This window comes from Amblyomma americanum, chromosome 2, assembly GCF_052857255.1.
Source record: "Amblyomma americanum isolate KBUSLIRL-KWMA chromosome 2, ASM5285725v1, whole genome shotgun sequence".
In the NCBI taxonomy this organism is placed as follows: domain Eukaryota; kingdom Metazoa; phylum Arthropoda; class Arachnida; order Ixodida; family Ixodidae; genus Amblyomma; species Amblyomma americanum.
Window position 1 is genome coordinate 35,318,813 of NC_135498.1, and position 27,881 is coordinate 35,346,693.

Here is a 27,881-nt window from a genome sequence, read left to right on the forward strand (position 1 = left end):
ACTTCCGCGAAGTCCGGCATGGCAGCAAACGCCAGGTCTAGCCTGGCGCCGGAGTCCGCGGCGCCCGCGACGGGGGTGTTCAAGAAGTCACGGGCAGCCTCCGCGGTCGCACCCGCAGGAACCGGAACCACGGACGGGTTCGGAGCGGCCGCTGTCGACTCCGGGACCAGCGACGAAGATGACCCGGTGGCAGGACCCGAAGGTCCCGCGAAGTCCGCCGCCACGTCTGGCGGCACGGGCCGAGGCTCAGCGGGAGGCTGCGCGGTCGGAACCTCGTCCGGGACCAGGGCGATGATGGCGTCGCCAGCCTCCGAGAAGGGGAAATCGGAGCGGTCCGACGGCACCCTCGAAGCGGTCGAGCCCGAAGTCGCGGTCGGTGAAATGCGGTGCAAAGTCACGACAGGGAAATTCGCCCGTGTGGGCGAAGCAGGGGAGGGAGAGCGCGAAGCGCTCATGGTAGGGCCGGAGGGCGTAAAAATGGCCGACCACCAACGGGACAGCGCGGGGCCGGGCTCAGGCCCCGCTAGGGCAAAACCCCAGGGCGAGGGCCCAAGTCCGCAAGCCCGTTCAAGTGGGAGAAAAACCAGCCGCCCGAAGTAGCGGCCAGCGGTCGTGGAAGGGCGGAGAAAATGAAGTATGCGGACCACCTAAAGATGGCAGTAGGTAGGACCGCGGCCGGTGAAGAGCGCCACTACCAGCGTAGGGGACGCAACCGCTGGGGGTCGGGCGACGACAAAGTGTCCGGACCGGAATGGCGGGGACCGCAGGCAGGGGCGGGACCAGGATCCGCAGCCGGAACAGGCGTCCCCGAGGCTCAGAAAGAGCCAGAGGCGCCAGCAGCGGCAAAGAGGCAGCCGCGAGCAGCCACAGGAGGCCGCAGGCAGAAGCGGCCAAAAAACCGCCCCGACCGCCGAGACGGCGAAGACCGCCGCGTCCCAGGACCGCGGGCAGGTGGCTAATCCCGCAGTAAGGCCCAGGTCCGCGAACCGGGACCGCAAAGGTGCCCCGAAAGCCCCGAAAGCCCCCAAAAGGAGCCCGGGGCCGCAGCAGGGACGGGCGGGGCAGGAGGAGAAACTTCGTCCTCCTCCTCACCGACCGTGAGCCAATTTGGGCCCGCCGCCGCAAAAAGCGGAAAAACGCAAAAAAGCGGTTAAAAACCGCTTGCGGAGATGAATATCCGGGGAAAATCCAGTGGCAGGGGGGCTGGAGGACCTCAGGAACCAAGGCCCTCAGCCCCGGGACATCAGCAGCAGTGAAAGCCCGGGCGGGGAAAGCACGAGCCCAAGGGCGGAGCCAGGCAGATGGGCAGGAGCTCGGTGGCACACGTCCGATCAGTTCGAGAGCGCTCTCGAACTCGTAATGCCCTAAGCCAAGGGCCTTTAACGGTAAATAAATGATGCTGATGTTGATGATGATTCCCAGGTGGTCGAAATTAATGCGGAGCCCTTTACTGCGGCACCACTTTCTTCTTATCTTCTTTCACTTCCTCCTTTATCCCTTTCCTCACGGCGCGGTTCAGGTGTCCACGGAAATATGTGAGACGGATACTGCGCCATTTTCTTTCCTCAAAAAACCAAATTCAGCTTGCGAGGACATGAAAGGCCCAGTAACTGTCTCACTCTCGGTGGACACCTTGACGAATGAAGACGGGTGTGAAAAAAGGAATACAGAAAGAGGCACCGTAATGGAGTGCTCGGGATCAATTTCCGCCTGGAGTTTTTTTTTTAATACGGGAGGCGTGGTTCCAAGGAGGAAGAAGGCAAAGAAGCCAAAGCCAGGCTCGTGCTCACGCGTACACGCGCCGGCATTTTTTGGCGAAGAACGAGATCTCCGGGTCGAGCGGTACGCTGCAAGCCATCGGGATCCTCTGCGCACCTGTGCCAAAGCGACCCGCCTGCATGGCTGTCCACACCGGTCGCGCTCAACGCCGGCACTTGTCCGAGATAAAGTCTTCGTCGACCCAGGGGCTGGAAGACGGTCGGAAGTTGTCTCGGTCCTACAGCCTCCAGAGTGAGTGGCCCCCAGACTACGACGCTGCCATTGCGTGGTGTCGTATGGAACGCTCGCTATGTATCATTGATCTAGTTCGCGGCAGGGGGGAGGCGGTTGCAGACAAGCAAGCATAAATGATAATTTCTGTAATGGGCCACTGATTAAATCAATGGCTACGCACCTGAACCTGTTAGGCCTAACGATTATAGGACACCGCCGAGCGACTGGCTTCCACATTCGCTTTGTTTGCCGAAGGTAGTTTTAGGCCCAAAGGTTTGCGTGTGTTTGCAAGGAGACAGAGCTCTTTCTGCGCGCTGAATGCACTTACCAAACACCTTGTACGCCTTTTTTCGCGACGTTCATTCATAAGCGCTACTTGGTGCTGTCATCTTTGTGATCGTAGTAAGCAGTGTCGGAGTCGAGTTTCCCCCCTCCTCACCTCGTTTGCTTTTCATGCGCCGAACCCATCTTTTGTCTTCTTTGGTATATTGTGTTCCCCTTGTCAATAATTGACTGCGGCGGTGACATACCCATGCCCTTTTCCGTCCTCTGCATGCGCCTATGCCGTACACTCTCTGTCCACCATGTTCGTTGTTCTCTAGAGTATTTATTTTGCTTTATACCGATTTCAACGGCGATCAAGTTGTTGGCGTATTTTAAGCTAGTCTTTCACTCCAAGGTATTCCGTACATTGAGGAAAGCAATTCACGGGGTGTTTAGGGCCGTTAATTGTGATGCGAACTGCAGCGAAAGCAGGGATAGTTCTGATGCCAGTATGATTTCTCAGTTAACTATAGGTATGGGATGCATTTTGCGGTAATTACACGATAGATTCGAGTTAGTGTCACACGTGAGCTTTATCGTGAATTCTTTTTGTTGAGGGTGTTCTAGCGGCCGAGTGCAATAAACATTTTTTTTTCCCTCGGGGAGGGGAGGGGGGGGGGGGGGGGTGGAGGACCGGCTAAATCAATGCTCGTGAGCCTCGCCTGTAACCTTTCAATCGTATACACGCCGTCATATTGCTGGCTGGACTTATGTATGCACTTGACGCTGGCTCTTCCACCGTTGCTTGAGCCAGCTGCACGCACCAGAACAGCGACCAATAATGCGACGCCCAGGAAGTGCTTTCGGAGGGCATTGCGACATGGCGGCGCGCAGGGCAAGCCTCGACGAAATGCCTCCTCTCGCAGACTTGGTGCGGCCTTCGTTCCAGCTGCACGGGGACCGGTCCCTTCCGACGCGTCAGCGCGGCGACCAAGGGGGCACCGCGTCGTACCACTGCATCGGCCTGATGATGCCCGTCTACCTGGCTCCCTTGATCTACTACGGCACCCGGGTGAGGGAGCAGCAGCACTGCACTGCAGTGGCGCAGGCAGGAGGACCACTGCATCGTGCAATGTGCGCTTTCGGCGTTACGCTGCTTCTCACCGCGACGGCAGCCTATAGTAGGATTAGAGTTCACTCTAGTAGGATAAAACTTAAAAAAAAAAACAGCAGTTGTTAACACTGGGCCACGGTCCGCGGCGTGTTGTGTTACTCCGCCACTCAGTCACAAAAGCAAAATGTTTGACTTCATTAAACAAGGCAGGTATTGATATTCAAGAGCTTATAACTTTTTTTTTCACGGGATTATCTTCTCGTTTAGGCGACAAAAGAAGTTTTAACAACAGACTACTTTTTTGTCGTGGAGGAATTCTGTTCGCTGGTCCTGAATGTGGGCGGAGCTTCACTGCAGACTTAAATCCGACTATAGACCCTCTCGCCTGAACAATTCGCAAATAGTTGGACCTTTTCGAACGAAGGGGCCCCTCTATTTCTTCGTTATAGTAGTCGTTGCTTCGTTACAGCCGTAGGCGACTTTTACGGCGCCTGTCGCATTTAAGTAGGCTTCTGGTCACACTGTAGAAGATTGACGACAACATAGTCGTTGTACAGTCTCTCACCGACTTGTGTGTTTAAGAAGCCTTCAACCAGCACAACGAGCGCCCCTGACGCGTCGAATAAGGCACACCAACCGGACAAGTCAGCCTCGACAACGCGCGCAAGATTATTTTATTTTCCGTAGCGCCTAGAAAAGAGTTCTTGGAGGAATAACCGCGCAGAATAGAGGGCGTGGCCTATTCATAATATTTAGCTCTTTTTTTTTCTAGGCGCTGAAGCCGATACGAGTCGCGGTGAAAGAGTGCGCTCCGCGGCGATCCGATCGCGAGTGCCGGTTTTTGTTTGCTTCCCCGCAAGGCTATTGAGCTCACTGGCTGTAGCACTTCACCGCATTACAGAAATGTCTAGTGGAGAATGAGTAAGCCGGCCCGCAGGGTAATGAAGGAGTATTTGCGAATCTGATAAAGGCACCCTCAACTGCTTCGAAAGCAAACGATCTCAGCCCTCTTCCCTTTTTGTTTCACACTGCGGGTGACGGTGCTAATGACCGCTTCACTTTTGCAGAAAAATTTGGACAGTGTGCTCGGTGTTACGACAAAGTCCTTCGCTACCTGGTACTTATTCGTACCCAATGCAACCGCTCTGATCATGGCAGCGTTCTTGCTGGCGCACATTGTTTCGCACTTTCGTTTTCCACCACTTTCACCACACTCGACCATGTGAAACAAGCGGCACTTCTAAATCGTCAAGCACGACCAACAAACTGTCAAACTGTCAAACTGTCAACCATAGTGCCACGCAGCGAAAACAAACTAAGCTGCTCACGTCGCTGAACAGGCACAGCGCGCTATCATCGACCCACACGCAGCAAGGAGGGTTAATTGGACACCCAAGGGGCAGCAGTTTGAGTCCCGGCTCGACCATTTTTCTTTACAGCGCAGTTAATTTTTTTTTTTATTCAGAAGCCCTATATAAGTACTGGATGGGGAATGACGTCACGACCCTGTAGATCAATGAGGAATTGTGTTACGACGTCATCACTGCTGTGCTGCGTGATCGTTGTGGGGTGTTTGAATTACCCGCACGTGGTCATGCGGTGGTGACGTCATGGCCCTTTCGACCAATCCTGAGTTTCTCGACATCCACCACAACGGCGACGGCTTTGCTCTTGTGCCGCATATTTTACCACTGTAACATCGTCTTAGGTGTGACCTTCGTAAATCATAGTTCAAAAAATATTTTCATTCAACGCATTTCTACTCTTGGCGATTCCAGGAGAGCCTGTGCCTGTACTCGGTGCTGCTGCCACTGTGCTGGTGGATGACGTCATCGGTTCCCCGCTGCGTCGCCGCGTTCGCGCCTGTGTTCACGCTACCGGTGCTGCAGATCATGAGCCCCGACGAGACGGCCGCCTACTTCTTCGAGGTATCCGTGCGCCACCTGTGCGCGAGACTGTTAACCACGCGTTGAAAACTTGAATAATAATAATTGGTTTTGGGGGAAAGGAAATGGCGCAGTATCTGTCTCATATATCGTTGGACACCTGAACCGCGCCGTAAAGGAAGGGATAAAGGAGGGAGTGAAAGAAGAAAGGAAGAGAGAGGTGCCGTAGTGGTGGGCTACGGAATAATTTCGACCACCTCTTGAAAACTTGAAAGGGAACTCTTAAGCTCCGCCCTAAGGGTATGAGGCCATATCGTTAATGGGTTATTGCCCGTATATGCGGAATTGGTCATTCTCAACTTTACATACATAGATACCTGGGAGTCTTCGTACAACTCCTGGCGTAGCGGTGCAGGCCACTACCCTGCGATGGCAGGTGCTGCCACCGGTGGGGCTTGTGACACCCAGGTTGCTCTCCCCGAGCAACCTCTCGCGACCAATCATTAACATATCTGCCATCTGCCACAGTGGTCAGTTTGCTCACCATCCAGGTTGTGACGACGCCACAAGGTCACGTGACCTAGGTGGCCCATCTACAGGTTGCTTCTCTGGAGATCTTTCGCCCGTGCACAATGCGGATGGTGACGACGACGTCATATTTTCTGCGCTATCTCGTTAGTGCGCTGCAGCCACTTGTGACGTGACTGAACTCTTAGCGGCGATGAGAGTACCGTCACGTAGAGGAGTATCTAAACGTGACAGTCATCGTCAGCCGATGCACATAGTCCGCATATTATAACAATCTAACATTTAGCCACACTATAACCAGCAGTCGTCGGGTGCAATGCATGTGATGTGTTTCATTTTAAGCCGAACCGAACTGTGCCGAGATGTACCGTTTCTCCGCGGTCAGTCTCTGAATGCCGCGACTCTGGCGCAGTGGGAGTCGCTCGAGGTGACCGCCTTCCTGGCCTTGGTGACCGCGAGCCACACAAGCGGAAGCCTCCTGCGCAGGTCCATTTTCAGGTTCTGCAGCAAGCACGGCCTAGAGGTGAGTCGTGCGCGCCCCCGCTCGGCGCACGTGCACAGGTGGATGCAACCGTGTGCGACTAACGAAGCATTACAATGGGCGATCCGGAGCGCGTTTTCGCACTTCGCGAACCTAACAACCAGACGGGTTCTGTGCTTCTTCGAAGGTTCAGGGCCCTGCTCCGGATACTTGTATGTATGTATGTATGTATGTATGTATGTATGTATGTATGTATGTATGTATGTATGTATGTATGTATGTATGTATGTATGTATGTATGTATGTATGTATGTATGTATGTATGTATGTATGTATGTATGTATGTATGTATGTATGTATGTATGTATGTATGTATGTATGTATGTATGTATGTATGTATGTATGTATATGTGTGTGTGTGTGTGTGTGTGTGCGCGTGTGTGTATGTATGTATGTATGTATGTATGTACGTACGTATGTGTGTATGTATGTATGTATGTATGTATGTATGTATGTATGTATGTATGTATGTATGTATGTATGTATGTATGTATGTATGTATGTATGTATGTATGTATGTATGTATGTATGTATGTATGTATGTAAGTGCGCCATAAAATTAAAAAAATGTAGGGTTTTAACTTATAGTTAAATGGAGTAGGACGTGCGAAAGCGTTTGAGGCGACACCTGCTCAAAGGCAAGCGCATGCAAGATCAATGTCAGAGTTCAAGGTCAAAGTTCAAGGCCAAGGTTATAGGTTGAGGCTTCACACATACCCCGGATTTTTCAGCTTTGCTATAGTGATGTAGTGCTTTCGCACTAAAAAAAAAAAAACGGAATCTCTGCGCCTCCCTGATCCTAGTTTCGCGAATCCTAGTTCTCATCCTCTTATTTGGTCAAGTTAAGTTGATTACCTAATAATAACAGCACTTCGTAACACCTCTAATAAGACTAACTGCTCAGCTGTCAGTTTATTCGGGAGTGCTGTATACGCAGCCTTTAACAATGCCTGTGCGGCGCGAGCAAGGGACAGCAGTGCCTACGGAAAGGTACACACCGGCGTGTGTCGATGTCGACCTGTGCAGATTCACGCGCTCTACTTCTACCTGGCGTGCCTGGCCTACGTGCTGGCCGTGTTCGTGCACAAGAGCCTGGTGGCCGTGCTGTTCGTCCTGACCGTGGACAAGCTGCTGGGATTCGTCCACGAGTGCGAGCTGGACAAGTCGCTCATCGGCGAACGCAGCGACCAGTGAGGGCCCTTTGCCACGCACGCGGTATCGAGCGACGCGAAATGGACGGCGCCTCGGCTTGCTGGTTGCTTTGACCACTGCAAGGAACCCGCTGGTTGGCCGGACTTGCTTGCTTGAGATAAACTTGATGAATCATCTCTCTCTCTCTCTCTGTTTTAAAATCTATATCAGCGTATACTACGCTAAGCATATTTAAGCGTATTTGTGTACGCAAGGCTGAAACAACGAATCGGGCCGCAGCGCACTGTGGGAGGGAAATAATGGCGCGTGGAAAATTTCGCCCTCTTTATCAGCTATTTTGCTTCTCGCATTCTGCAACTCAGTGCAAGTTTGTCTTTTGGCGCGTTTATTCTCTTGTGATTTGGTCCGCTGTAGCGCTGCCGCCTTACCAGCCTCGTACAATGAAGTTCTACCTCTATAAGTGACTGCTTAAGGTAGAAGTTAGAATAAGGTATAAGTGCGGAGAACACCATGCATTTATTGTTGTCAGTAAAAAATTCATTCTTGTTGTGTTTACGTTTGTCCGGCAGCCAGAGACGCATTTATGGGGGAGAAAATTGCATTAAAATGTTCTTCCCACTTTATTCAAACTCGTACACTCTGCACTGAAAGGATTAAAAAGGGGTTAAGCTGTCCTCTAGCGCACTCCATTCTTGCTTCCATATATATATATATATATATATATATATATATATATATATATATATATATATATATATATATATATATATATATATATATATATATATATATATATATATATATATATATATATATATATATATATATGCGCATTCGTTTTTAGAGTATAATGTCTACACCGAAAAGAAATCGTTGCCACAGACAGCTTTTGAAGTGAATGATAGTGTAGCTTCTGGTATCCGCGCCCAAAAATCGATGGCGACGCAAACAGTTTACCTATTAAAACAGCCGGCGACACCCAGTCTAAAAAACAAACGACAGAGTCATGTCAAAAATAACGCCAAAATGTTTTTTTAGTTTTTTCGCAACGACAGGTTATTCTGCTGTTTGTAGTAATTTTCTGTAGTACTGAAGATAATTCTATTGTACTTATCTGTAGTCTGTTGCTTCTGTTGCTATTGCAAAAATTTCAGTTGTTACTACAAGTTGGTCAAAAACGTTACAGGAAATCTGTTGTGACGACAGAAACTTTCCTGTTGTATTTCTCGACTGGGCGGCGACATATGAACTTAAATTTCGACTTTTATATCGTATAAAAGCTCCGTTTTTGGTGACAGTGGTCTCTTAGTGATTAGAACGCGGTACACTACCGATACGGGCCAACTTCTGCACTCGACACGAATACACCTATTTGGAATTAAAAAAGGAGTAATTAAGCTTTCCTCCAGCGCACTCCCTTTTACAAAAGGAAGTGCCACTAGAGGACAGTTTACCCCTCCTCCTTTCTGTTTAGAGTGTATTTGTTCTCGTTGTTCCCTTTAAGTTTTTGATCGATCCTCACTGCCCTTGATGAACCCATGATTTTTCTGACTGAAGTTTTGGTCCAGTAACGATTTTGAGCAATTTTATCGCTGAAATCTTTCCCTTCCTTTCATGCAGTGTTGCTTTGAGTATACCTTATGCTTTGCTAGCATAAGGCCAGATGCATTAAAACATTTGTGCATGCAATCTGCATTCATGGTTGACAAAGTGAATGTACCAGACAGTCGCGAAAATAAATACTGAAGAAGAATCTCAATGAATGCGGTCCCTGTATTCCTAAGTCCGCAAAACTGAGCGACTGTCTTAAGGGTGACGGATGCTTACATGTTTATTCTTATCGGAGAAAGACACAGCAATAAAGCGAAATTTGAGCCTAATGTTCTAGTTACACCGGCTGTGCTTTTCACAATACGAAGAGAGTAAAAAATTATCTACACTTTTGGTTCTGCAGTTTATTTACGCAAGTGTAGACGTGCAACATGAGCATCAAATTTCGGCATAGTTTCCTTCCTTTTTAATGCACCTGGTACATCGGGCCACAAGTTTGCGTATTCGTTCCAAGAAGGTGGTCTCCCGTTGGTCGTAAAGCCACCTTTTCACCAGACCCCGCACGTCTACAGGTGAACAAAAATCCACGACCTCGCAAATGATCCTTGAGCAGCTTAAACAGGTGGAGGTCGGAGGGAGCGAGATCTGAACTGTAGTCAGGGTGTTCCAGTCCCTCAAAGCCCAACTTTTTGATAGTTGGAACCGTGTGGCGAGCAATATGTGGGCGTGCGTGGTTAAGGAACACTTCCTTCGAAAATAGATCTCGGCGTTTGATGCCAATTGCTGGCTTCAGCTTGTTGACAAACTATTCACTGTTCATTATCGTCCCCCTTTTTGTGTTGTTGTCCAGTAAAGACCTTTATGTCGCAGATAACAGTTAGCATAACCTTGACCGCCGATTGCTTCGAGGATCCCGGGTGTTTCCACTCTGATTCTGGCTCAAAACAATGAACCCACGTTCCACCACCGGTGCCTATTTTGCTCAAAAATGTGCCCCTTTCCCCATTGAAGTGCAGATGCTGACTGATGTCAATAGGTTTTCGCTTGTGTTCTGCATTACAGAGACGATTGCCAGGAAGCGGTTCAAAAGTGGCTTCATGACCAACTGAAAGCCTTCTTGGGAGGAATGCGCAAGATTGTAGTGTTTTGTACTAAGTGCATTCAAAAGAAAGGATACCTTGTAGAAAAATCATGTGCATGTTGTACACCTATTTTTATGTAAATAAATTGTAGAGCAAAAAGTGTAGATAATTTCTGACTTACCCTCATATATTAGCATCTGCTGCACTGTGCAGTCTAGCTGGCCACATAGACATGATTCAAATGTCGTAAGGCACACTTAGCACTCTTCGAGGTTCGGTAACTGAACCAATGCTCTAATCGCAAAGTTGTTATCAAATAAGGGAGTATAACTGGCGGCTAGCATCAACCCACAACAGCCATGCGGCTACAAAGGGAAGCTGGAGAGCTTTCAGGGAAACTTTGTAGCTGAAACGAAACTCTAGCGGCGGTTGTGTGGATGCTATTGAGTAATTGCTCTTATCAAGCCCACGTTATCAAGTCCACATTAGGGGATTCCCATAAACACATTGGCCTAACAGACTGCACCTTACATTACATAGTAAAAACAATCTCACTTGCTGGATACGCTCTGCCTGTATGGTAAAAAGAAAAAACAACTTGTGAAACGTGCATTCCACATTAACAGGCTTGGAAGACACGTTCACATATAGAATTGCCAATGAGCCCTTACAAAAAATTCTGCAGTCTATAGTGAGTCCATAGACTTTGTCTAGAGTCAATATATAGATCTTACAGGCGAGTCTATAGGCAATACAAATCCTACAGACAGTCTATAGACTATAGCCATACTTTTTCTCTAGGCTTTTTTTTTTCAATAGACAGTCTATAGACTATGAATCTACGATAGACAACTCGAAATATCTATGAAAAGGCAATAGTCTATAGATAGTCTATAGACCATTTTTATAAGGGAGCCTTTCTGGGGTGGCTTCGCTTGGTTCGGCTGTTCTTGCGTTTCGTATGGTGTATGGGGTTTGACCTCCAGAGTGACACATGGGCTGTGAGGGATGCCGTAGTGGAGGGCTCCGGATTACTTTTTTGGTCACATGGATTTTTAACGTGCACTGACATCCCACAACAGACGAGTGCATTTTGTATTTCGCCGCTATCATAAGCACGAAATTAGTTTAGCTCCCATAATAGGAATTTTAGCCTGTCTGGTCGTCGCTAGCAGGAGCAAACATGACATGCATTGCAGCAATGAAGCGCACTTTATGACTTCCGCCTCCCGAGGACGTTGGCTTCCATGCAGAGTGGCGTCTGTTCCTCCGTTGGTTCGACACGGTGTGTGGCTGTGGTGTCGATGCGGAAGAAGTCGTGCTGTGGGAATAATACGAACACACACAGTTACGGATCTATGACCGCGTTTACATGAATGCGACTGGAACGCATCGTGTCAGCTTTCTGGCGTATCACTCTCATGTAAACAGGGAAAATGCGAGAGAAGAGCGCATCGCGCAAATCCCCAAGGAAGGGGTAGGTCGAGAGGGGCAAGACGACTTCCCCAGTGAATGGAACCATGTTTGGAGGCGCCTCTCTTCGACCCCCTCAGTGGGATGACAAAGCGGACCATGCTCAAGATAGGAGCGGCTGGCCACCTCCGCCGCGTGCGCTGGTGCACTGGGTTAGGGGACCCCGTCATACCTGACTTGATGCGGAGCATGTAAACGGTGGCTTGTCGGCTTCACGAGATAACATAGAAAATATGATGCGCCACTGTCGTATTCATGTAAGTGCGTCTAGTAGCATTTAATGTTAAGCGGCGCTAAACACTCTTCTCTTACAAATTCGCCGCGTACGTTCCACTGTTTAGCCTCAAGCAGAGGCGCACATAAACACAACCTTGACATTTGAGTCACTTCCATGCCGACTGCCGCCGCGACTTACGAGCAATTTGAAGAGGGATTCACCGTATCACACGCTACGTACAGCCCCAAGTAAACCGAGGAATGTTCACCATTTCCTAGAACCTTTGAAGGCCCACACGGCACGCTTTCGTTCGCGCGTTCCGGTTTCTTTAGCGTATACGCCCAGCTGAATGACACTTCGGACGGAAAATTTCATAATGTTCCGCTTCGTGTTTTGCATCATGTTCGGCGACATGTTTTGCCTCACGATCGTAGCAGTTAGGAGAGGACATCGGCATTACTGTGCCTGCAATGGGAGCTAAAAGCATTTCATGAGTAAAATGAGAGCTCGCATTTCGCAGAGACCTGGCGGATAAACCGATGTCCTCCCAGCGGCTCCGGCGGCGACTCTTGGCTGCGAGAGCCAACCTGTCCGACACCGACAAGCTATTCGCCAGCCTCGCGAAGGCCGTCGGTGTTCTCAGCGACGAGACGGCCGAAGCGACGATTCTCAAGAAGTACGTGCACAGAAATAGTTTCCCTTGCGTCGGCAATAATAATAATAATAATAATAATAATAATAATAATAATAATAATAATAATAATAATAATAATAATAATAATAATAATAATAATAATAATAATAATAATAATTGGTTTTTTGGGGGAAAGGAAATGGCGCAGTATATGTCTCATGTATCGGACACCTGAACCGCGCCGTAAGGGAAGGGTAAAGGAGGGAGTGAAAGAAGAAAGGAAAAGAGAGGTGCCGTAGTGGAGGGCTCCGGAATAATTTCGACCACCTGGGGATCTTTAACGTGCACTGACATCGCACAGCACGCGGGCTGCGTTTTTATGGAGGAAAAACGCTAAGGCGTCGGCAACTCGAAACTGTTCTGCTTATAGCCAAAGCCGTCAGCTGCAGCTACTCGCAAATGAGCCACTGTACCAGGTGTTTCAGGGAAGACGTCAAGCGTTTATCATAAATAGGTTTTTTTGAGGTGAAAATACGGCTTTTTCAGCGTAGTATTATCATCAGGCACTGCATTTAAACTATTAGGTGAATCGAAGATCTCCTAGGCACCTATTTCAGGGTCTTATCTGAAATCGCCCTGAAATATCTCTGCATGGTGCGTCACGTATGACCGATTATCATCAGGCACTGCATTTAAACTATTAGGTGAATGGAAGATGTCTCCTAGGCACCTATTTCAAGGTCTTATCTGAAATCGCCCTGAAATCTCTCTACATGGTGCGTCACGTATGACCGATTATCATCAGGCACTGCATTTAAACTATTAGGTGAATCGAAGATGTCTCCTAGGAACCTATTTCATGGTCTTATCTGAAATAGCCCTGAAATCTCTCTACATGGTGCGTCACGTATGACCGATTATCACCAGGCACTGCATTTAAACTATTAGGTGAATCGATGTCGTCTCCTAGGCACCTATTTCAAGGTCTTATCTGAAATCGCCCTGAAACCTCTCTACATGGTGCGTCACGTATGACCGATTATCATCAGGCACTGCATTTAAACTATTAGGTGAATCAAAGATGTCTCCTAGGCACCTATTTCAAGGTCTTATCCGAAATCGCCCGGAAATCTCTCTACATGGTGCGTCGCGTATGACCGATTATCATCAGGCACTGCATTTAAACTATTAGGTGAATCGAAGATGTCTCCTAGGCACCTATTTCAAGTTCTTATCTGAAATCGCCCTGAAATATCTCTACATGGTGCGTCACGTATGACCGATTATCATCAGGCACTGCATTTAAACTATTAGGTGAATCAAAGATGTCTCCTAGGCACCTATTTCAAGGTCTTATCTGAAATCGCCCTGAAATCTCTCTGCATGGTGCGTCGCGTATGACCGATTATCATCAGGCACCGCATTTAAACTATTAGGTGAATCAAAGATGTCTCCTAGGCACCTATTTCAAGGTCTTATCCGAAATCGCCCTGAAATATCTCTACATGGTGCGTCACGTATGACCGATTATCATCAGGCACTGCATTTAAACTATTAGGTGAATCAAAGATGTCTCCTAGGCACCTATTTCAAGGTCTTATCCGAAATCGCCCGGAAATCTCTCTACATGGTGCGTCGCGTATGACCGATTATCATCAGGCACTGCATTTAAACTATTAGGTGAATCGAAGATGTCTCCTAGGCACCTATTTCAAGTTCTTATCTGAAATCGCCCTGAAATATCTCTACATGGTGCGTCACGTATGACCGATTATCATCAGGCACTGCATTTAAACTATTAGGTGAATCAAAGATGTCTCCTAGGCACCTATTTCAAGGTCTTATCTGAAATCGCCCTGAAATCTCTCTGCATGGTGCGTCGCGTATGACCGATTATCATCAGGCACCGCATTTAAACTATTAGGTGAATCAAAGATGTCTCCTAGGCACCTATTTCAAGGTCTTATCCGAAATCGCCCTGAAATATCTCTACATGGTGCGTCACGTATGACCGATTATCATCATGCACTGCATTTAAACTATTAGGTGAATCGAAGATGTCTCCTAGGCACCTATTTCAATGTCTTATCCGAAATCGCCCTGAAATCTCTCTACATGGTGCGTCACGTATGACCGATTATCATCAGGCACTGCATTTAAACTATTAGGTGAATCGAAGATGTCTCCTAGGCACCTATTTCAATGTCTTATCTGAAATCGCCCTGAAATCTCTCTGCATGGTGCGTCGCGTATGACCGATTATCATCAGGCACCGCATTTAAACTATTAGGTGAATCAAAGATGTCTCCTAGGCACCTATTTCAAGGTCTTATCCGAAATCGCCCTGAAATATCTCTACATGGTGCGTCACGTATGACCGATTATCATCATGCACTGCATTTAAACTATTAGGTGAATCGAAGATGTCTCCTAGGCACCTATTTCAATGTCTTATCCGAAATCGCCCTGAAATCTCTCTACATGGTGCGTCACGTATGACCGATTATCATCAGGCACTGCATTTAAACTATTAGGTGAATCGAAGATGTCTCCTAGGCACCTATTTCAATGTCTTATCTGAAATCGCCCTGAAATCTCTCTGCATGGTGCGTCGCGTATGACCGATTATCATCAGGCACCGCATTTAAACTATTAGGTGAATCAAAGATGTCTCCTAGGCACCTATTTCAAGGTCTTATCCGAAATCGCCCTGAAATATCTCTACATGGTGCGTCACGTATGACCGATTATCATCATGCACTGCATTTAAACTATTAGGTGAATCGAAGATGTCTCCTAGGCACCTATTTCAATGTCTTATCCGAAATCGCCCTGAAATCTCTCTACATGGTGCGTCACGTATGACCGATTATCATCAGGCACTGCATTTAAACTATTAGGTGAATCGAAGATGTCTCCTAGGCACCTATTTCAATGTCTTATCTGAAATCGCCCTGAAATCTCTCTGCATGGTGCGTCGCGTATGACCGATTATCATCAGGCACCGCATTTAAACTATTAGGTGAATCAAAGATGTCTCCTAGGCACCTATTTCAAGGTCTTATCCGAAATCGCCCTGAAATATCTCTACATGGTGCGTCACGTATGACCGATTATCACCAGGCACTGCATTTAAACTATTAGGTGAATCGATGTCGTCTCCTAGGCACCTATTTCAAGGTCTTATCCGAAATCGCCCTGAAATATCTCTACATGGTGCGTCACGTATGACCGATTATCATCATGCACTGCATTTAAACTATTAGGTGAATCGAAGATGTCTCCTAGGCACCTATTTCAATGTCTTATCCGAAATCGCCCTGAAATCTCTCTACATGGTGCGTCACGTATGACCGATTATCATCAGGCACTGCATTTAAACTATTAGGTGAATCGAAGATGTCTCCTAGGCACCTATTTCAATGTCTTATCTGAAATCGCCCTGAAATCTCTCTGCATGGTGCGTCGCGTATGACCGATTATCATCAGGCACCGCATTTAAACTATTAGGTGAATCAAAGATGTCTCCTAGGCACCTATTTCAAGGTCTTATCCGAAATCGCCCCGAAATATCTCTACATGGTGCGTCACATATGACCGATTATCATCATGCACTGCATTTAAACTATTAGGTGAATCGAAGATGTCTCCTAGGCACCTATTTCAAGTTCTTATCTGAAATCGCCCTGAAATATCTCTACATGGTGCGTCACGTATGACCGATTATCATCAGGCACTGCATTTAAACTATTAGGTGAATCGAAGATGTCTCCTAGGCACCTATTTCAATGTCTTATCTGAAATCGCCCTGAAATCTCTCTGCATGGTGCGTCACGTATGACCGATTTCTGCCCTGGTGGCCCGGACGCGCTGAGACACGCGACGAGGCGCACCTTTCACGCATGCGCAGGTCGCGCCCCGCACCGGAACCCGTGCTGCCCAAAAAGGAAAAGTGGGAGGTGGCCACCCCCGTGAGTCCCTGGGCACAGCCTTCTCCGCTCTGGTGAGCGACCTTACAACTGCGCAGACCGCCTTCTTTTTGCAGGTTCTGGACTTTAAAAAAACTCGCGGTTGCTGTCCTGAATAGAGCCTAAAGAGAAATTGTTCATCACTATCGTCATCATCAGGTATTAGACGAGTTTTATTGGGGGTCATTCCTTAGAGTGGGCATGCAAAATATAAAACAATATTAGCAATGGTACCCTAGGGGTAAGTGGGAGAGGCTACGTCATTCAGTGGGCGTAGTCAGTTGATGATGATCATGATTATGATGATAATGAACATCGCCATCATTAGAGAGCAGCGGACTAAGCTCGTACGCCGGTTCCGCCGTAAACGTCCAACGGTAAAAACGAACAAATGGATGTCCATGAAACTGAATCGGGACTCGGATGCTGCCTCGTCTTGGCGCCCAATTCTGTCGGCCTGTGAGGACATGTTAGTCAGAGTCAAACCACACTAGAAGGGAAAACTTAACTCATGGTCTGAAAAAAATTCCCTACTAATAAACACACGGAAAACGAAGGCGATATTTTTTAGAGCTAAAAATGTCAAATGGGCTGTACATACAGATTTAGTATTGGGTGGTAATATAATAGAAATAACTAATGTTGTAAAAACACTTGGCGTTCACTTCAATGAATTTATGTTATGGGACTACCACATCAAGCAAATGGAGAGTAAGCTAGCTCGCGTTGTCGGCATACTCAGAAGGTTAAAGTGCATGATACCTACTAGGACAAAACTTGTTATTTACCATGCCCTCTTTGACTCTCATGTTAAATATTGTCATTTGGTTTGGGGTACAACGACGCAAACTAATATTCAAAAGGTTTTGACATTACAAAAAAATGCAGTCAGAGCAATTGCGGGTGCCACATACTTAGCACATACGAGTGCTCTATTTGCAAAATACCGCATTATGGATGCAAGGGTTATTCATCAGTACCGTGTAATTCAGCAGTACAAATCTCAGGTACATAGTGACACCACATTTTTTTCTGACCTTGCGAATCTACGGGAAAATACCGCTGTTCACAACACAAGACACTACGAATATTGGTATGTACCTTGTCCACGCACAAACTACGGTTTTCAAACACTCAGGTATGTGTTGCCATCTTTCCTTAATAGAAATGCTTTCACTAATCAATCCATTCTTTCCGTTTCATATAACGCTGTCAGAAATATGTTCTTACAAAACAATGAATCATATCCAACTGTAAAATAAACTAAGTATCCATGTGCTGTGATTAAACTATCATTTGCGTGTGTGTAACAGTACCGAGACTATTCTGGTGATCTGTTATGAAGATATTGTACACATTTGTTATTTCATGCATTCTCTTGTTATTGTTTTACTGCTGCCTGTCATCGCCGTGCCAAGCCGCTGCGGGAGATGGGAGCTTTGTCAAGCCGCGTGCGCGGCTTTTTTTCCTTTCTCCTCAGGCATTGTACATGACTGAAATAAATGCAAAAAAAAACGTAGTTGGAATTAGTTCACCCCCGTGCAATGCTTGGCCGCATCGCCTTCTGTATAAATCAGTTGACTAGTCATTTAACTGGGACAAGTGCGATTTGTGCGTTGATCACGACGTCGTAGCTAATTAATGGTACCTGCTTAAGCTGCCGGCACCAAAGTCGCGCTTATCAGGTGGTCGAGAAAAAAAAACAACAGGGTCGCGTCTCTGACCACAGCACGCCTCACTCTTTTATTTTCGACCTGCTCTCGAAAAATTCAGCACGCTTTCTATAGCAGGGTCATGTGAAATTCCAAGGGAGTTGGGAGGGCTTTGCTAAAGGTCTTGAATCCAGGGCAACCTGCCACTGATGGACGAAGAAGGGCTGCGAAGTGGCCACGCGTCGCTAAAGAGGCCAGATCAGTAATTGCGAAAGTTTCTGCAAGCAAGACAACAGTGCTAAGGGATATCTGATTTCTCTTCGCTATCACTAAAAAGTGCCCTAGATGCTCAGCAAGACAGCAGGGAGCTCGAGCGAGGAAGAAGACGAAAACCTCTAGCCCCTCGAGAGCGCAAGGCATGGCAAGTCCCATCTAAAACAGTTCGGCCGCGGTATGGCGCCTCTGGACTGATTGGGACTGTGGTAATAATATAGGATACCAGCGAGGTATTCAACACTTGCTCTACTTTGCTTCCCACCGCACACATAGCAACAGAGCATGGCCTGAAATCAGCAACTGCGAAGCAGCAGCGCGCACACGTCGTTTTAGCTCGAGGCCAGAAAATGTGGACACAATTCGTGCGGCTGCCAATGTGTGTGTATCGCGGTTACGCCAGACTGCGGACACCCATTGGGAAAAGTCCTGAGGGTTGGCCCTACAATTGCAATAATTAGATGTTGCGGAGGCAATGCATCTCAGTGGTTACGCCTGCCTATTCGTAACACAGGAAACCACGCAAGCGCCGGTCCAAGTCAGGCGACACCATGGCGCGGAAGGCCAGAAGGTCATCCTCGATTATAAACAAGTGAGTGTGTGATTTTGTTCAAATGCGAGCGTCCTGCCCACACCTACGCGGCTGACATAATCGGGCAGCGCTGCATCTTGCGTCATGGTGGAACTTGTCTTTCGAGCCGGAAAAGCGTCCGCGAAATATTTCACACCGTTTTATGAACTTGAATGTTCATTCTTATAAGATATTATATATTTTGCATCAGGAGATGCTGTTTTGTCTTCCGTTCATCTCACTTTTAACTACATTTAACTATTTAGCTATAAACTGCATTTAAATACTAGCCCGGCGAGCGAACATTTGCACCGCTGCGATCCCCGCAGTGTGACGTCACGGCAATGACTCCGTCGACGTGGCTTCCGGCGTGCCTGCTGTTTTCAATCGATTTCGCGTGGTTTAGTTTGTTACCACGGTCATGCACTGTCATGCAGTGAAGCCAACTCAAATAAATCCTAGCGCTGCCATACGGTGCCTAAGACCGCGCAGCCGACCCGTCTCCGCGCGCTAAAAATGATCGAAGAGCGCCATTAGGAGAAGCGCATGTTGCAGGGGCATGACGCGCCGTTCGATATATCAAACGTTTCAGTGAAGCTGAGTTCGATAAACGCGAGCAGTAGTGCTATACTTTTCCACAAATTTTGTAGGGGATGTCTCGACTGTTCGATATAAACAATAATTCGATATATCCGGGCTCGACTGTGTATCGAACTATTTCGCGATCCCCTTTCAATTCGATATATCCGGGGCAGTCTGTATTGCGTCATGAGCCTAACATCTGGAAGGAAAAAAAAGGTAACGAAGAGAGGGGCATGAGGGAAAACTGGCACAACTACTTGCAGACGCCAACATTTTCCGAAACACGACGCCAGTGCGGGACGTTGTATATACGAGCGCCCGTACACTCGCCGCGACGTGTTCCGTTGTTTATGCTTCGGATTAAGTGACAGCGATCATTATTCAATGCGCTGTTGCTTACCCGAGATTCTGCCTCTGCTGTCTTCGGCATTCATAAGTTACCAGTGACGAACAACATGGAAACAAATACGAAACTATACTCGGGGAGACGAATGGAGTCGGAGCATTCAGCGCGGGAGTCCTTGCCGTGACGTCACTTCGGCTTACCGTGAGAGGGCGCCACTCAAAGTACTTGGGGCTAATTGTATTCGAGTAAAGCAAAAAAAAAATAGCGTCCAATGCATAGAAGTTGTTACGAAAACGACGCTGGCGCCACCTTTAATCCGAAAGTGGTGATGGCGCTGCAGTTTCTCCTACAGCTTCCTTCTCTACTCTCTTGAAATTCACGTCCGTGCGATGTATGGATTATCTCTGAACTCTGGTCCACTTACATCTTCTGCTCACGCAGGGTCGAGGAAAATCTCCCTTCCTTCATGGGGAGCCGAAAGGTACTCTTCTTACATTCTTATTTGCTTATATGCCTGATAAGCTGCTTTCTATCGATGTGAGCTAGCCGTTAGCACCTTTTGCTGGGTGCTAACGACAAGCCGCACTGAAAGTATGCAGCTTTTCGTTGTTGCGAGTCTAACGGCTAAACTCACTCCTGCTTCACTTCACCAGCGCTTGTCTGCTTCAGTCGAATGTCGAACACGGCGGCTGCCACTGCTCACTTCTCGAAAAGATGCAGGCGCTGTCCTCCTTCATGGACAAGCTGAGGCGCAGATCGAGTGCTGCCCCGGTGGTGAAGACCGCCAGCTCGAAGCCGTGCGCGGAGGTTGAAGCAGCCGCTACTAGCCTGCCCCCTGCGGGACCACCGGCAGTCGCCGAAGATGCGGAGGACAGGCAGCGCAAGAAGTGGGACCCTAATGCCGGCCCATCGTGCTTCAGCGCGCCGATGTCGCCCATGTCGCCGATGTCGCCGACACAGAAGAAAACCACAACAGTTCGCGAGCCATCCCCGAAGTCCGGTCAGCGCGCAGTATCCAGGCTGAAACGGGGACCGGAGACACCGATGTCGCCGGTACAGAAGGCCAAAACCATCCGCAAGCCATCGCCGGAACAGAAGAAGGCCACAACCATCCGCGAGCCATCGCCGGAACAGAAGAAGGCCACAACCATCCGCAAGCCATCGCCGGAACAGAAGAAGGCCACAACCATCCGCAAGCCATCGCCGGAACAGAAGAAGGCCACAACCATCCTCGAGCCATCGCCGGAGACCGGTCAGCGCGCAGTGGCCAGGCTGAAACGGGGACCGGAGGCCCCAACTGAAGGGAAGGCGACCACATCGACGCAGCAACCCGCTCCGGCGCCGGACGGGGTCAGTGCGACGGCACCGAAAGGGGAGAACCCAGCCATCCCAGTGTCCCCCACCGCAGCCGCAATGTTAAGCTCAAGCTCAGCCGAAGCCACGCCCGAAGCTAAAGGTCCAGGCGCGGGCAATGTCGACTCCAAGCAGCCTCAGGATTCTTCTGCAGGAGCTCCTCCAGCTGCCGCCAAGGAGGCAATGTCGCCGGGAAAAAGCCACTCCGGCTCCACCCTGAGTTCGGTGAGGGCCTGAGCTCGGACCTAGTCCGAAAAGAAGCGTTTATTGGCGGTGCAGCACAACACAACGAGTGATATGGTAATGAAAACAGCAGGTCTATACTGGAGGGCAAACGATGTTAGCTGAAATTAGGAAGGAAACTGACTTCCCAAGGCAAGTTATGCGTCGGACGGTTAGTGTTTTCTTGACTAGAACAGCGGATGACAAGGAAAGGAAAACACAGCTGAGAGTGGCAGACGCTCAGCTGAAATAGTTGAGGTCATGTTGCTAGACCTAGACCGGGGGGCGGGGAGTCGGCCGCTGACACTAGGCTTGGTCTAGTGGTCAGAGCATCCGCTTCGCATGCGTGAGGTGTGGGGTTCGATCCCCAGTGCTGCCGGGTACCCGCCGGGGATTCAATGGGTAAAAGCTTTCCCCTGGCCTGGTGCTCGGCTTATTCAGGGTGAAATGTTTGGGAAATGGGTCTTTGACCCCATCTTGAGTAGAAGAAAAATACCTTGTGCCATGGCGCTCTTTGGCCACAGATGCCCTTGCGCCATAAAAATCCACCAGCATCAGATTAAAGTACAGTGAGGGTGATGTTCAACCGGCTTTCAGCAAAGATCTCACAGTTTTCGCATACGGACTTCTCAAGGGATTTCTATTGCCCTTATGTCCTCTGTTGGCGAAATTGGGAGTGGGAGCTCGGGGATGCTTCGAGGCTCGCGCCCTAGTGCAGATGACTGTCACCTATCATTTAATTTGTAGTTAACAAACTAAAAGCATCATTATCATAACATTAATGACTTTTTTGCTTCAATGCGCACGCCCGTTGTGCGAATTATAAAGCGTTATACATGGTTCCATACGGCATAGGGGTGATTGTCTGATTGTCTGGTTTAACATCTGATACGGGTCCCATTGGCACCCAATAATATTAAACTTTTTAAACTTATACTAAGATACTAAACTTATTTTTTGAAATACGGCGGAGTGTTTGAAGCACTCTGGCACGGGTCGGCCCGGTACTGTAGTGCCTCCGGGATCGGCCCGGAGCATACTAGCGCGCGTCCTATCTTTCTATCTTTAATCTCCAATCTTTTTAACTCTCCTACTTTCGGCACGGGGCTGCGGTAGTGGCTCGGCTTGAGCCAGTGGGCAGGCCCGTGCTCTTTCTTTTCCCTTCTTCCTGTCGTCACCAGCAGCAGCAGCAGTGCCTGGCCTCAAGATCGAGCATAACATCACATCTGCTTTGCTCCTCACTCGACAGGGCAAAAAGCACAGGCACCACCATCACCACCAGCACCACCACCATCACAAAAAGCCCAAGGATTCAGCTGGCAAGGAGCAGCAGCCGGCCAGTAGTGCCGAGGCGAACTTCTCGACCGACAGCCACCACAGCCGCGCATCCAGACGCAGGAGCAAGCGCACTCGCCTCGGGGCAGGCCGGAAACGCACGCAGAAGGCAGCCACTGGGACCGCAGCCGCCGAAAAGGGTGAGCACTGCCTTTTCTACGCGCCATAGAGCTACTGTACTCAGTGGGATAAGCGTATGAGAACGCTAAATCAGTCATCGCCTTCCGTCGTAATGATAGCTTTTAATGTGACAGCAATAGAAGCATCATCACAGAAGAAACAAGAAGTGGTCAGCCATAAAATTTTACGATTGGTCGAGAAAGTGTCGACGTCACATAGTCACTTGACATGGCCGAGCGCTGATGGTCGAAGAGGTGTGTAACGTCCCGAGATCAAGTTGCACGGCCCGGCAGGCCGTGGGAGCTGCCGGCAGGCGACGCCGCTAATTGCTCGCAGGGTTGTGTGACATCTTGAGACCACGTGACATGGCCGACTTTGCAGGTACGCTGGAAGTTAGCAGGTGCGCTGCTCACATTACATGGCCGAGAGCGATGGTGGGTTAGGTGACAGTTGCCAGCTGCGCTTAGTTATGCGCAGACGTGTCTATACAGCCTCGCGTATCAGGTTGGAATGGAGCCAGGATCAGCACCGCGTGTGTCTACCGAGGTGGAAAATCCCCGCAATCGGAAAGAGCGACCACGGAAGTATGTTGCTGAAGATGGAGTATCGGTGGCTCCAAAGGCAGTAAGGGAGCGGGCCCTCGCGAAATGCGTAGGCAGAGATCGGCGCGGTTGAGACAGTTTACAGCACTAGTTGCAGTCCCTTCTTAGCCCCCGAACAGGGCAAGAAGTCCAGGAAGGTCTGGTTTATTGCACTCTCACTCGTCTGTCCGATATTGTGGTACTAGGTCTGGCTGGAATAAACGAATCAAGGAAGCTAACCTCTAATGATGCATCTTATTCTCACGTCTACGTCCCGACTCCACATCTGAAAACTAGCTTTGGCTCCCGGATCCGGATAGGAAGGTTGCCGAAGTCATTGAAGCTCCTGACTAAGGACCTAATCCTTCGGCAGCAGGCGATCACACCTCTTCTCAATAAGACTTATTCTATCTCTCTATCGGTACGGCGCAGGAGCCCCAGCGGTGAGTCCCACTTCCGGTGTGCTGAGCTCCACTTCCGTTGTGCTGAGCTCCACCTCCGGTGTGCTGAGCTCCACCTCCGGTGTGCTGAGCCCCACCAGCCCGGATAGCGCCAGTTCTCCCGCCGTGGCGCCGAAAGCGGCAACCATGGAACCTGCAGCTGCAGCGGCGCCAGTAGCGATCGCCCGACCGCCATCGCCCGAGAGCGTGCTGCAGGATGACCATGCAGACACCACCCGGCGACGGCCCTCCATCCTGAAGCAGCCGCGCAGGGACTCCATTCCGAACAAAGGCGCCGGCGCTGGTGGTGGCCCTGAGCCCAGTGGGCCCAGGATCCTGAGGAGGCGCTCGACCGTGGACTTCAGTCCCGTCGTGCTGATGGGCGCCATCTCGCCAGAGGCACGCCGCCGTGATCATTATTTAATACGTGTTCGGGCTGCGCCGCCATCTGCGCACTCTCGCGCTATATTGTGGGATGAGCGACGTGGAATGAAATCGAAGGGATTGGATTTCGTTTGGAAGCGGAATAATTTGGAGACGTTCCAGCATTTTTTTATTTCAAAATACTTTTAAAGGGCTATACACACCAGGCACGCAGCCAGGAATTTTTTTCGAGGGGGTCCCAAAGTAATTTTCGAGCTCCGGGGGGGGGGGGGGGTGTGCTGGCAGATGCTTGAGCACTGCGATGAGAACGGGGGGGGGGGGGGGGGAATTGGCTCCCCCTTGGATACGTGCCTGTCAAACACATAATTTCAGTAGCATGTTTTCTTGCCTGTAATGCTACATAAGGCATTAGAATACACGAATCACGATATATTAGAGAGTAACTCCTAAATAATTTGTAATTTAATTTCTACTCAGATGCTGTGCCGGTTTCACCAACCGAACGATGACGACGTGTTTAGGTCACTGGAGGCCCGAAAAAAACTGCAATTGAATCGCTGACACGAAGTTTCAGTTTACAGCAATGCTTTCTTCAAGACTTCGAATGACAACAAAACGACGTGGTGTCGTCACTGAAATCAAGTTAACATCTTCTACATCATCAAATACACAAAATCAATTTAACATTTTCTACACCATTTAACGCACAAAATGCGTCAGTATTTGCTGCATAACAAATGCTACAGACGCCATTTTATAGATATGCTGCGCGGGAAAGGAAACTCTACGAGCTTCCAAATGCGTATATAGTGTACACCGTAGCAGGTGGCAGTTCAATTAATGATTGGCCACGAGAGGTTGTCCGGGAAGAGCATTTTGGGTCTCACAAGCTTCACCTATGGCAGCAGCTGCAATCGCAGGGCAATGGCGCACCGCTTAACCGCTGCACCATTGCGCCATCTTCCAGCCATCCATGAATGTGAAGTAGAGAAGGGCAAATTCCGCGTTTATGGGGATTAGCCATTATCGTTATCCGAACAACATCCATCCGTCAACTCTAGACCCGAACACTGGATCACCGGAACACCGGAGTTGAATGAAGTGCCAGCGCACCTAATTCGCATTTGACCTAACTAAGCAAATCGACCATGATATTTTTTTCTGTTGGTATTTTGCCATAGTGTATAGTGCCATAGTGTTATAATGTTCGCCATCCCGAAGTGTGCTACGTCGCCAAATGCAGAACCAATTATAGACATCAAATGCTGAAATTTCTGCTTCCCAAATCACGTATTAAAAGAAACTAACATTGGCATAACTTGTATATCACCAAAAGAACTGCGTGAAATGTTTGTATAATGATGCCATACACTGACCTTTTTTTTTCTTTCCTCTTCGTATGATGTTGCTTAACTCATGCATGTGTTTTGTCCAGGTGTACTTCCTTAGCCGCACGCTTCTATGCTGCCCCTGTGGTACGGGGTCAGGGCTCCTCAAGCTGTCTCTCACAGCATTTACCTGCCCTCCTCGTAACCTTTTTTTATTGCGGAATAAATTTGATTTGATTCGATTTGATTAGTTCCGCAGTTGCCGCTCCGATTCAGCCACCCCTGACTGATGCGCCCTGTACCTGCAGGTGTTGTCGTCCGGTGGAGGAGCACCCGGCAGCGCCAGTTCCGGCCACAGCGGCAGCACGGTGCCGTCGGCAATGCTGACGCCCATATTGCAGGCCGATGGTGCGGCGGCAGTGTCGGCGCAGATGCCCTCCGCCATGCGCAAGCAGTCCCCGGCGTCTCTCAAGCACAGCAATGCCTCGTCCGGCACCTCCGCCACCGGACCCCAAGGCTCGGGTGAGAGACTCGGCTTGTTAACGATCTCCGTCGAAGAAGCGGCTCCAATTTTTAGGTATACAGCTTGAAGGGGGGGAGGGGGGGTGATGAAACTTTACCTCCAATTCACCTGTACTTCACTTTTACTCCTGCAACCCTTACTAGCATTTCCTTGAAGCTCAGGTATCGCCAGCTGGGACAGGCTGCATAAACACACGTGTCAACGCACACACTTCGGGCTATAATAATAATAATAATAATAATAATAATAATAATAATAATAATAATAATAATAATAATAATAATAATAATAATAATAATAATAATAATAATAATAATTGGTTTGGGGGAAAGAAAATGGCGCAGTATCTGTCTCATATATCGTTGGACACCTGAACCGCGCCGTAAGGGAAGGGATAAAGGAGGGAGTGAAAGAAGAAAGGAAGAATGAGGTCCCGTAGTGGAGGGCTCCGGAATAATTTCGACCACCTGGGGATCTGTAACGTGCACTGACATCGCACAGCACACGGGCGCCTTAGCGTTTTGCCTCCATAAAAACGCAGCCGCCGCGGTCGGGTTCGAACCCGGGAACTCCGGATCAGTAGCCGAGCGCCCTAACCACTGAGCCACCGTGGCGGGTGCACTTCGAGCTATGCTGTGACGCAAAATTCACTGCGGCGAACAATCGAAACAGGATATAAATCGGACAGCTGGAGCGAGAGCACGTGTGGGCAGACTTGCAATGAACGTATTTGGAGGCTACAGGTTTTACTTATTCTAAGTTTAAAAAATTCCCAGTATACCCCCAACTGCTGGACGTCACTACGACGGGAACGCATTAGAGGCTTTTAGCATGCCGGAGACGTATTAACGGAAACGCATACCGGTTTACCCGACGCTTCCTGCGCAAGCGCAGTGGCGTGGATGCGGCGTCCGTCTACGCTAATGTGCATCCAGCATGCTAAAAACCTCTATTAGAACCTCCAAAGACCTCTGTTAGACGTGCTATCGGACACCTATACCTCTGCACTGGAAGCCTCCTGCTTACGCGCAGTGTCCCAGCCTGACCGCACCCATGTCACCACGCATGCGCCGGAGCAGTCCGGTGAACCGGTAGTATACTTCTCTAGTACGTCTCCGGTATGACAACTACGTAATTGTGTGCCACGACTTACGTGCTGTGGCTATAGCGGTCATCCCATATCTCTTAATTTCGTTGGGAGTCACCTGCAGGTGCAGACTGTTACGTTTGGAGACGCCAACATGCCAAGAATATTAAAGCCACTGGGACTCATCAATCTACCGAGGCTTCAAAGGGCCGTCGATGTGGTTGCAGCGCTACGAGTGCAGGTGGTGGCGTCTACAAGGGTCATTCCCCCCCCCCCCCCCCCCCCCCCTGCTGTTTAAGGGGTGAAACGGCTCCCCGCTGTCTGAGAAAGGCTTTAGTGAACCTGTCTTTTGTTCTCAACGCCGGACCAACCCGGGACATTTTTCTCCCGGAGGGGACGGCGGGGGAGCCGGCGAGCGGCGGAACTGCAAATCAGCCGTGACAAATGCGGCCGGGTTTGGCTAAGCCAACGTCTCTGGAATCTTCGTGCTTCGAAAACAACTTCGACTTGGACTGTGCTTTCCCACGCTCTACGTGACAGCTTCTGCGAACTGCGGTGGGATCCATTCGCCCCCACGCTACCGCTGTGAAGTGCAGGTGACTGACCTTCGACGCTCTCAATGGGACCCCCTTCGGGCTATTCATCACTGAAGCCTGGACAGCGCGGACACTAATCTGCCAGA

General features: G+C 49.1%; 2 protein-coding genes across 2 annotated transcripts in view; both read left to right on the forward strand.

Moving 5' to 3' along the window:
* Positions 1-1,822: 1,822 nt before the first annotated feature.
* Positions 1,823-7,520, forward strand: LOC144118466 (uncharacterized). The gene is made up of 5 exons (XM_077651403.1): positions 1,823-2,010; positions 3,183-3,328; positions 5,149-5,298; positions 6,197-6,307; positions 7,352-7,520. The coding sequence occupies exons 1-5, from the start codon at positions 1,899-1,901 to the stop codon at positions 7,517-7,519; spliced, it is 687 nt and encodes a 228-aa protein (XP_077507529.1). The 5' UTR covers positions 1,823-1,898; the 3' UTR covers position 7,520.
* Positions 7,521-12,339: 4,819 nt separating this feature from the next.
* LOC144119617 (uncharacterized) overlaps positions 12,340-27,881 on the forward strand; it is a 42,427-nt gene continuing 26,885 nt past the window's right edge. The window contains exons 1-7 of the mRNA XM_077652191.1: positions 12,340-12,476; positions 16,345-16,437; positions 18,842-18,919; positions 20,480-21,404; positions 22,651-22,876; positions 23,870-24,276; positions 25,898-26,111. Of these exons, the coding sequence (XP_077508317.1) occupies positions 12,340-12,476; positions 16,345-16,437; positions 18,842-18,919; positions 20,480-21,404; positions 22,651-22,876; positions 23,870-24,276; positions 25,898-26,111 (2,080 nt within the window). The remainder of the gene's footprint in view (positions 12,477-16,344; positions 16,438-18,841; positions 18,920-20,479; positions 21,405-22,650; positions 22,877-23,869; positions 24,277-25,897; positions 26,112-27,881) is intronic.

Excerpts from the sequence above, each read along its gene's own strand:
- LOC144118466 (XM_077651403.1), top strand. The coding sequence starts at position 1,899 with ATGGCTGTCCACACCGGTCGCGCTCAACGCCGGCACTTGTCCGAGATA. Across the intron at positions 2,011-3,182 it reads TCGGTCCTACAGCCTCCAGA|ACTTGGTGCGGCCTTCGTTC; the intron begins GTGAGTGGCCCC and ends CTCCTCTCGCAG. Across the intron at positions 5,299-6,196 it reads CGGCCGCCTACTTCTTCGAG|TGGGAGTCGCTCGAGGTGAC; the intron begins GTATCCGTGCGC and ends ACTCTGGCGCAG.